Source organism: Melanaphis sacchari, unplaced genomic scaffold (genome assembly GCF_002803265.2).
Source record: "Melanaphis sacchari strain LSU unplaced genomic scaffold, SCAv2.0 Contig164_pilon_pilon, whole genome shotgun sequence".
NCBI lineage: Eukaryota > Metazoa > Arthropoda > Insecta > Hemiptera > Aphididae > Melanaphis > Melanaphis sacchari.
The window spans coordinates 25,838-37,358 of record NW_020270754.1 but is presented as its reverse complement, the minus strand read 5'-3'; the positions used below and the strand labels follow the sequence as shown (position 1 = coordinate 37,358).

Genomic DNA, 11,521 nt, shown 5'->3' with positions numbered 1-11,521 from the left:
TTTTTTCACAATAAAGGCTCAAAATTTGAAAAAAAAACGGGAAAGACGACTTATTCACACACCTATAATATTTTTAATCTCATTCTATTGCAGAATTTGTGAGCATTTAAATTTCGCATAAGAATTATAAACGCACCGATTTTTAAATCAAATTAATGTGGGAGGAGGCCTGATAGATTTAATGAGTTAAGAAATTCAGTCGGGATATCTATGGTTTAATCTTGATTAATAAGTGTAATTATGGAAATATAGTTGTTTTTTTTTTTTTTATCAGCTTCAAACATGGAAAGAACTTTTTCGTTATTAATGTAGACGTTGTCTTTTTTAGGGACCATAGTTGTACGTTCACGGAGCCATTCATTAGATATATTGGAAATATGAGAAATTTCAGGGTAAACTTTAATGATTAAATAATCTTGATTAAAAACCGAAATGATGTGACAGTCAAATTTACGTAATAATAAAGGGCTATATTGTATAATCTGATTGAGGAAACCCAGAATGCTTGCCATGTTGCCAAGCCTACGTAACAGGCTATAATAATTTGATTTAAATTTTAAATACTGGACTCACAACATTATACGTAATCGTATGTCGGTGACGATTATGTGTAGGCTTAAAATATGACGGGTAATGTAGGCATCCCAAACCGGACAAACCTGCACACAGAAAAAATTAAAGCGTAAAGCACACAAATCATGTGGTATTAAAAGGTACGCACAGCGTCACACCGAAAAAAGTAACGGACGACGGTGTCGAAATGACAAAAAAAAATTGAAACGATCGCCGGAGAACCGGTGGTCAGAGACATTGGTGCGAAAAACCTTATTTTTTGTAAATACGTACCATTAATATAGCAAAATACATATTATAAGGTATCTATATAATTTTACAGCCCAAATTAACTATTAACTAAAAGTAATAATCATAGTATTTCTTTATCCATTAGTATATTTTTAGAAGATTATTTTAAGTATGTTTTAAAACCATTATTAATTGAGAAATATCCTTAATTTCTGGTAGATTTGGTATTAATTATAAAAAAACTTCAATCGTTCCAAAAATAATGGTAATCTGTATAAATATATAAGGGTTTTAATAAAATTAAATAATAAAAGTTACTTTTACCTACACATTTCTATTTTTATTTCTCACAATTTTAAAGACATGTCCTTGACAAATTCGACCCATTCTTTACATAACAAATTAAAACTTCAATCAGATAGTACATATCTACAATTTATATTTTCAAGGCGTTCTTCTTTTTTTTGAACGATAGTTAGTTACTTGAAAAACCACGTCAAAATCTAATAATTTAAGTACCTAATATAAGATATTCTCAATTAATTGCACTAAAAGATTGGAACTGATAAGAGACGAATAATTATTGTCATATTGACTGAACACAAAATACGTATATTTTGAATGTATTTCAATGAAAAAGCCTAAAAAAGCATGTTAAAATGTTTATGTCATACTATATGCACACGTCAATGACAATAAACATGAACAATTAACATTGATTTAGTTATGCAATTTGATGTTGTATAGATAACCTTATTAGTGTCTTTTGCATTTGCATATTATGAGAAATACCTAAAAAGGGTAAAAAGCTATAATATCCAATATAAACACGATATTGTTATTTGATATTTAAATAAAAACAGCTATCATTAATTTAACAATAAAAGATTTTTTTTTATTTTGTTATTTAAAAAAATAATCCGTAGAACTTTCCACCACCGCGCATATTTTTAATGTTTGAAATATTCATATCTTTTTTTGGTATAAATTTGTAGGATAGAAAATTTATACTAGAAAAAAAAATTTGAATTTATTTTATGTACATGTTTATTGTATTACTCACTTTGTAATTTACAAAATTCTCTTGGACTTAACAAGAAAGCTGTAATAAATTAATAAAAAAATTGTGTTATTTGACAAACAGGGACAAATGGACGCGGCCGTTTGTCCTAGATCGGTTATTTGATTCTGTTTATTTTTTCACTTGATACATAATAAATATAAAATTAAAATCACAAGTATAAGTTCAACATGTTTAAAACAATCTTTATATTTAATTTGCAAAACACTTATAAAAACTGAAACGTTTTATGAATAATACTTACCATTAAGATCAAAATCAAAAAATATACATTCATTGTAGTACGCATATACATAGCCTGTCAGAAATTATAAATTTTATAATCTTTATATAAGTTATTTTATTTTTAACAGTGTTTTTAATAATATGTGTCAAATTCTAGGTGATAATAATATAACACAAATGCTTTCATCAATGACGAATTAATAATATTAGGATTTCCGTTATCTGGCTACTATTTATTAACTGTTACACTCAAACTTGCTTAATACAATGATAATATGTGAATATATAACTACAATAAGATATTTTTTAAATTTATCTAATTATATCGTCTATGTAATAATAAAAGTTATTAAAAATGTTTGGCTGACTATGGTTTGGGTATAGAGTCGATAGTTGTAATAACCAACAAAACCCTGATGAGTTGAAACATTTAAAACATTGGATAAGACTTAAAAAAGATAATTATGTATGTAGCAGTTATAAAAATGTATTAAATAACTACTTATTCTATAAGCTGATAGTACTGATTTGCCATACTCCTGTTCTTGCTGTAAACAAAATATATAAAACACAATAATATTTGATTTGTGATTTTTGAAATAATATATTAAAATTTGAAGAAGCTTTAAAATTAAAAAAAAAGAAGATTTTCTCCATAATCATTATGACATAATTTTAAAGAACAAAAAAATTCTAAACTACAAGTAGCAGACTGTTAGTTAAAATCACTTTGTTACCTACTCATTATTCAAATACTTACCAAAAGATAGCAAAATCTTTTGTTTATCTTTCATTGTGTGAAACTTGTTGATAATTGGTAATGATAAATACCTTGTTTTTTTTTTGTGTCTTACCAGCAACGATTATATACAGTAAGAATTTAAATTCAATAAGGTAACATCTAAAGCGTTTATTATTTTATCTTCTAATTGGAGAATATTATTGACATACTGAATAATAAAATGAATTATGATATCGTTGTCAGGTATCAATGTTATAGTTGGTTAATCAAAATTAATGTTTTTTAAACATTATTTTTTTTTTAACTAAATAAATTATAATATAATATTTTGAAAGTTTTGCTATAATGTAAATTAATTTTAATTATTATTATATTAGTTTTTTAAAGATGAAGTATTTAGGCAGATATTAATATATTAGAGAACTATACTGACTAATTGCTTTATTTTTTGTTTAAAAAAAAATGAAATTATAAATAGTTATAATTTAGATAAGACAGTTCAATTGATGAGTATCACATTTAAAATAAATTTACAAAACTCACCTGGTATATTTCATTTTGAGTTAAATTAAGTCTTACTATTGTTTCAAATGATATAACATTAGCATAAGTAGCTAATATTTCATGATCATTATCCGAAAATGTTAGTTACGGCACAAAAAATGGAAAAAAAAAATTGTTAATTGTATTCATTAATTATCCAGATCTACAATACACGCCGTATAGGGTGTTACAGAATATTATATGTCTTATATAATATTTTGTTTAAGCGTAGGCATCAAATATATTTTAAAGATATAAATTATAACCTCACTTAATTACTTACCATATTGCATTGCGAGACTGTAATTTATAAGTGGTTTTTTATCTACAGAAATATATATAATACATCATATGTTTATTACTTTCTCATATTATATGTAGATTTATGTATCACACAATTTTAATATAAACATGTATTAAATACAAATGTGTAATAATTATGGGTGTGAATTTGTAGGAAAGTATATTTTTTTAACTGATTATGAATTTGAATTATGTAAAAAAAGTTCCATTTATGAAGCTTTTATTTTGAATTATTCAACGTTTTTAAATTTTTAGGTCATATTTTTATTTTAGTTACTTTTTTTCGTATTATTAATCAAATTCTATCAATTAACATTTTTGAGAATATATTTTTATTTTACACAGGCTGTACCAATGTCAAATTTATATTTTACATAAGCTGTATGCGGGTCAAAGATAATCTAATATATAAAAATCTCGTGTCACAAAGTTTATTACCAAACTCCTCCGAAATGGCTAGACCGATTTTCATGAAATCTTTTATGTATATTAAGTAGGTCTCAGCGAGTGATGTAAACTATTTTTCATACCCCTAGATGTAAAAAGTGGCTCACCACAAATATTTATAACAATTGTTAGATATCGGCGATGAAAAATAAAAAAATAAAAAATAAAATATAAAAATTATAAATAAAATAAGATACAGCAGTTTTTGCTTGGGAACTATATGCGATAAGCGATAAATACGCGGTCGTTTAATATTATGATAAAAAATGGAAACGTAATCTACGTAAATAATTGTAAATATACAATTTATAGTTTCCTGGCAACAATTGTAACGAATTCATCAGAAACGACTCGACCATTGAATGGGTCGGTCTGACACAATTAGCTTTCTCTCTCATTTATAAGAAAGGTTAATAATCACATATATGAACTTTAATTGTATCGAATTGTTTATTTTGTACAATGCCACATCGAACGACCAAAAGTACAATCATGCGAGATAGAGGAGCACAACCGAATAATGAAAATGTACGTGTGAATATGGTACGATTGCGTGAAGCACAAGTGGAACAAAATCAAAAAAGACGATTAGAAGCGCGTCAATTCGTCATTGACATACGCAAAGCAAATGACCGACAACGCCAACAAGTACATAGAGCATTTACATCCAATTCATTCCTTCGTCTAGCATTCGAGTATGGGCCTGATATTAAATATTAAGCTCATTCAAAAGTAGAGATTGGTGCTATGGACAAGGAATGTCCGCATTGTAATGCGCTTAGATTCAAAAATGAGCCAGCCGGTATGTGTTGTGCGTCAGGAAAAGTGCAACTACCGGAAATTGAAACACCACCTGAACCATTGAACGGTTTACTTATCGGTACGGATCCAGATTTTAACCTGTTCCTGAAGTCAAATCGAACATTCAATTCATGTTTCCAAATGACATCGTTCAGAGCAACAGAAATAGATAAAAATAATGCTGCAAATGGTCAAAAATTTAATTCAACATTCAAAATCAAAGGCCAAGTTTATCATAGAGTGGGCTCATTATTGCTACCAATGCCAAACGAACCACATACATTTTTACAAATTTACTTTATGGGCAGTGAGGATATTTGGTGTTTTGTTATTTTCATGGGCCGTCATCATTCACAGTGCTCCAATCATCTCAGTCCTATACCATATACCAGTATACGACATTCCCTCTTACTTATAATAATTTAATTATTTTTTATTTGAATACCAAAATATTCATTAGATATAATTTATATGGCAAAACAACGTTTGTCGGGTCAGCTTGTGATTCAATAAAATAAGGGAATATTGCTAGTTATTTATGGCATATTTGTATATCAGTCACGAATTTTCAAATTGGTTGATTAATAATTTTAGTAGGTTATTGAAATTCACGAGGATACTACAATTTTTGTCATTTGAAGTGTATATTTTATAGCATTTTTGAAATTTTAAAAGAGTTTTTTAAGGTTTTTCATTGTTTTAAATTCACAGAACTGGTGAAAATTATAAAATAGTTTCACCTATTTTATATGATTAAGTATATAATTATAATAATAATAAACATTGATCTGATAACACTTAATTTTAACACTATAAAAAAGCATACTTACATCTAAACCCAAGAAGTCTTAAATTGTCTGTTATTTTGTTTCCAACATAAAACATGTAATATAAGTAAATTTGAAATTAAATTAAAAATTTTTTCTTGACAATTTTAGAATAAGTAGGTCACCCCACTTTAATGTACAGAATAAATTCTTAATGTAATTCATCAGTTATCAGCAGGGATCGGGACTTGATGCTCATAAATATGCATAATAAAATATCAATATTGAATTTGACACTCTTATAAGAATAGATGTTTCAAGTAGTCATAATAATGTTATTTACCTTACTTTTATTTTATTTTTATTTTATTTGTTTTTACAGTTATTTAGAAAAATACTGTTAGTTTTTTTATTTTAAATATCCCAATAGTACCAAATGAGGTCAATTTGTTTATTTACTACCAGAGACCACTCCAAAAGTTGAAATTCGGAGCGTTATTACCTGACACTAAAAGGTGGTGACAACAAAAAATTTTTATCAAGTCAATGCATTTATCAACTTAGTTTTTATGAAAAGTTAAATTTAATTCATATACTCCGTTCCAAATAATATAAGGGCACACTACCATGACGCATCCAAATGAACCGCAGAGCAACGCCTGAACCTCCCTCCCACATTGACCAGTTTTCGTTTTTCTCCGCCAGATGCATAATTATCGTTAAGATTACTAATAATGAGTATCTCCATAAATAACTGTTTTAAAAACAATTTATGTTATGATCAGGGCCGGCTCAAGGTATGTTCACGCAAGTCGGTATGATAACGGACACCCCCTTGGTCGAGAAGTTGAGCACCGCCGTTCAGCTGGAACGTGTTGCGTCCGGTAATTATTTTATTATTTGTATTTTCACTCTTCCCATCAGAGCACTAGTCATTGCCATCCACGAGCCAAGGGAGGTAAGTCCGGCGTTGGTGAAACAAGGTATAGGCGAGAAAAAAACCTGCCTAGAGCGGCACTTTAGCAAAAGCGGTATTTTAAAAATTAACTCATACTTTTTTTATTTTTTTTTTATTTCGGTATTGTCTTAGAAGTATATTTTTAAAAAATTCATCAGTAAAAACCAATTTACCTAAAAAATTATTATATGCTGTATACCATGGGCGTTAGGTTTTAAATATACCGATAGTCCCAAGTTGGGATTCCCAACACTTCTTGTTATTTCTTTAAAATATTTTTCATGTTAAGATATGTCACATGAAAAAATGGGTGGGAGAGGAAAAGTAAAAATAAAAGCTCAATATTTTTTTTTAAGAGGCGACCAAATTTGATTTTGCTTAGTGCACTATTTTTGCTGGAGCCCGCCCTGGTTAGGTTAGGATAGGTTTAACATTGCTAATATGTTATACATAAACCGAAACATTTTTATGAATTTCTAACTACAAAGTAATTTGTACATTTCAAGATTTTGACGAATTCTGTAGAAAATTTAAATTTAAATGTTTAAGAAAAAGTAATATAAATATAAATTGTCGATCTTATATTTTAAGGAAATTAACTACGTATTGCTCCACATGGAATCTTAAAACACACACCATTGCAAAAACAATTCGTTCATCGCTTTATATAAAATCAAAAATGTTATTTGGAAAAAAAATTACTAATAGGAGTATAATGTATAATAAAGATCTAAATGTAGATACATAATAAAAGCTAAATATAATAGTTTAAATATCATAAAAGTATGACTAGCACACAAGTTTAGGTAATTTTATTATGGTTATGCTATACAAAAAACACTGTAAAATGTATAAACAAAAATATACTAACATAAATAATTATCTTACCAACACATACTAAAAAAAAATAATTTTAACTTAATAAATATGAATTTTCAAATTTTAGTATAAGATAAAGCTTGAAATATTATAAAAGTTTATTAAGTAGGTATACATAATATAATTAATCCATTTTATCATAGCTATGTCATATCTATTAATAATTTGTAAAATGTATTAACTATAATTTACTGATTTAAAATCCATTACTTTTGCATTCTAAAAACAAAAATAAAATCTGCAATAAGTTTATTATTTGATATTTAAAATTTATTTATTATTACGTATATTATGCATTATAATATAAAATACTATGGTTGATCGTTGGATTTATCATTTATATTTTGCGTACTTTAAATTGGATAAATTTTTAAAGTCTATGTAGTTTTTATGTATTAATATATTTTTTTTAAATTACATACGACTTAATATTCTATGTTTTATTTTATTTACTCACATGTAAGTGTGGTGAAATGTATAAGAGTGTGAACTGGTGTTCACACTTAATTTGTGTAAACATGGATTGTACTGTGTAATTTTACAGTATCTTTGTATGTAAACCAAATTATATTTGAATGTGTGTGTGAAGTACACACACACACTCGTTTTTGGTTATGCAGACACCCTTAAGAACACAGAGTTTTAAAGTTCTTAAACAATTATGTTCAAATATTTTAATACTATCCTAATATTCAAAATTAAAATCAATCAATATAATTTATATACCTAAATAAATAAACTAGATTAAATAATACGTGTTATTATTTAATACTTAAAAGCTATAATTTATTTATTTATTTATTAAAAATTATTGGAAAATGTGCTTTGAATATAAATAGGTAAATTAATACAAATATCGGAATATAATAGTAATGGTTGTGTGAATAATAACAGTTATAATAATAATACAATAATGAAATTCATGATGACAGTAAAAAACAAATATAATAATTAAAACAACAGTAATGATGTTTAAACAAAAAAAGAGGGATCTTCATTTAGCAGTATAATTTTATTATTATATTATAACTTTCAATTCGTTTGTCAACATCTCGTTTCCTCATTCGTTGTGCCAACTTTAAAGACGATCACTGGATATTTGAGTCTGATATACATAGTCATACTATGAGATATTTGGGTATTCACTTCAATACTTCACAGATTAAAGATGTCAATCATAATTTTCGAAGGCTCGTGAGGCCGGGGTTTACTCGCTCATCGTGTGGTCTTAGGATAATTTATATGAAAAGGTATAATATATTACATCTAAAGATCCATATTTATTACTTTATAGAGTTTTTTTTCGTAACTTTTAAATATATAACCTATAAAATATTTCATGTGAATCAATTATAACTAGGCATCAAATGGAAATTTAAATTTACAAATCAGTGCCATTAAAATCTACATTTGGACCTTTAATCTCAAATAAAAAAAAACAACAAACCAGACATGATAAATAATCAGCAATTAATTGTGTCAGTAAACAGTCCTTAAAAAAGTTAATATAAGTTCGTGAAACTTAAACGAATGAAAAGTTAATAGTTATTGATAAGTGACAACTATGATCTAAATAATAAAAATGCTACAACATTGTATTGTTATTATCACTAAATCGTACTATTAATATTATTATTATTAGTAGTAGTTTCTTATTTCTATCATTCGGTTGCATTCGAAGACAAAATAAGCTAAATTAACAGTGATGTTTTTTCATTTTGAAACAATGAATCTATAATCTAATTTTTACTTAAAGTTTTTTAATCGCAAGTTTTCAATTATTTAGAAATAGGTACATTATATTTTATAAACTAATTGTTGTTCGTTACCTTTCTGAATTTCCTCTTTAGAATAACAGTAGCTCATATTAATCGTAAAAAATAATATAATTAAAACTTTATATGAAATCATATTTTAATTTTTTTTTTATAATTACAAAGATATAACAATTTAGATAGTTAGAACTTTTCTTTGCAAAGAACAAATGTAAAATGATTGCATTCCTCTTAGGTACTGTGATATTAGAAACACCACAAGAGTGCCTATTTATTTTGGATTATATTCATTAAAACAAATGAATAAATAGTTTATGTATTTATTTCAAAGACATCTGTTTTAACAATCGAAATGAAAAAATGTAATGTGAGGTGGTACAAACAGGTTAAATTAATTAATAATGTTAAATGGTGTACATGAGTATGTAAAAGTAAAATCAAAAAAATGAAATATATTGAAACTAAATTACATTTTGAAACTCTTAGAATTTATTAAAGCAAATGATTATTAAAATTTAATATTTATTGTAAATTATATCAAATTTTGATTTACTTTATCTGTTTCCACACACTTGAAAAGTCTTGGTAAGCCAAAGCTTTTTTTCGTCATACTTACTAAAGTGACATTTGATAGTTTATAGACCTACTAGCACCGGTGAAACTCGCTGTAAGTGAATACCCTAGGTCGGTGAAACTCGCTGTATGACGTATGTGAATACCCTAGGTCGGTAAAACTCGCTGTATGTGAGTACCCTAGGTAGCTGAATATCGTTTGAAGTGAATTTCCTAGGTCGGAGACAGGATTTAGGAATACAGCAGTTAGAAAAGTTTAGTAGGCAAAACCAGTGATAACGACGAATGAGATGTTGGTACCTCTGATTTGGTGGCTCTACACTTTGGCGGTGTCGTTTTAAACGCGTAAATAATAAGTCTAATTCTAGCGTCTAGTGGTCGGTTATTTCATTAAATTCACAGGTGTAATACACCTTGTCCCGTAGCTTGCCCTGTGCTTTTGTGCATGGAAAATAAATAAATACATTCCAAAATGGTAATTAAATGTCTAGCTATCAGTCATTACCCGGTGCTTGTCGTTACTCGACTGGGCAATCCGCGTAGCTTGCCCTGTGCTTTTGTGCATGGAAAATAAATAAATATACACTCCGAAAGGTTGATCAAGTGTCTAGTTATCAGTCATCGTCCAGTGAATATCGATTCCTGACAGGGCAATCCGCCTGCGGCGGATTGTCATACCTCCTGACGTCGAAGGCGTTGTGCCTGGTACTTCGTTCAGGGATTACGTATTGCTAATCAAATAATGAAAATAATTAATTCAATAACATAAAATCAGTCTAATAATAAAAATCTATTTAGTATTTTCTAAATAATTTCTAACCAGCATTTTGAACAAGTTCTTATCATGGTATAAAATAACGATAATCGATTAGCTTACTTTAAAACCTTTTAGAAGATGCGACGAATCTACATTATACGTCATTGTACTGTACACTTTACGATTCGCGTGCAAAACCGTAAATCGATCATTATTGTCGTTTAGAACGTTTCCGCGATATTCGTTTACATTTTTAACGTATACGTCTCAAAGACGTACCGAGTTGTTCACACACATATCACGATATCCCCAAGGTATGCGATTAAAGGCATTAAACGACTGAAGAGCAACGTTTTCGATTTTTGTATATAATAAACATAATCTGACGTACGTCAACAGAGTACCACGCTATTTATATAATATTATTATTATATATATATACACATATAATCGTATCATTTCGTACGCTATCGAGACGATAAGGTCTGGAGCGTCCGAGGCGAGACACCGAAAACAAAACGCGTAATCGATACGGATAAACGATTTATCGTATCGTAAAAACAGTATTGACGATAGACGACCGACCGGAGAACGCGCGCGCGAGTACGCTTTCCGGACGCGAACGAAATCCGGAGACGCGCGGACCGGACGAAAAGACCCGCTGGGCTACAGCGTCGAGAACGCGACGGAAAGAGGTCTCGAAGGCTGGAAAACCGGGCAGCGGAAAAACGGTATACAAAACAATAATAATGAGTGATGAGCAAATGAGCGATAACCGAACCGATAACGACGGCTGTTGGAGAAACGATAACGACGCCGTTGGGCGATAAGACGGGAGAATACGACGCGACTGGAAGAAAAACGAA

General features: G+C 28.3%; 1 protein-coding gene across 1 annotated transcript; it reads right to left on the bottom strand.

Moving 5' to 3' along the window:
- Positions 1 to 528: 528 nt before the first annotated feature.
- On the bottom strand, positions 529 to 9,514 carry LOC112592261. Its single transcript, XM_025336274.1, has 10 exons — positions 9,380 to 9,514; positions 7,761 to 7,769; positions 7,560 to 7,568; positions 5,777 to 5,803; positions 3,679 to 3,720; positions 3,396 to 3,466; positions 2,613 to 2,658; positions 2,130 to 2,183; positions 1,868 to 1,906; positions 529 to 659 (listed from the first exon to the last, which is right to left on the bottom strand). The coding sequence occupies exons 1-10, from the start codon at positions 9,459 to 9,461 to the stop codon at positions 550 to 552; spliced, it is 489 nt and encodes a 162-aa protein (XP_025192059.1). The 5' UTR covers positions 9,462 to 9,514; the 3' UTR covers positions 529 to 549.
- Positions 9,515 to 11,521: the final 2,007 nt, after the last annotated feature.

Excerpts from the sequence above, each read along its gene's own strand:
- LOC112592261 (XM_025336274.1), bottom strand. The coding sequence starts at position 9,461 with ATGATTTCATATAAAGTTTTAATTATATTATTTTTTACGATTAATATG. Across the intron at positions 3,467-3,678 it reads CAGTCTCGCAATGCAATATG|CTACTTATGCTAATGTTATA; the intron begins GTAAGTAATTAA and ends ATGAAATATTAG. Across the intron at positions 2,184-2,612 it reads ACTATCAGCTTATAGAATAA|GCTATGTATATGCGTACTAC; the intron begins GTAGTTATTTAA and ends AATTTCTGACAG.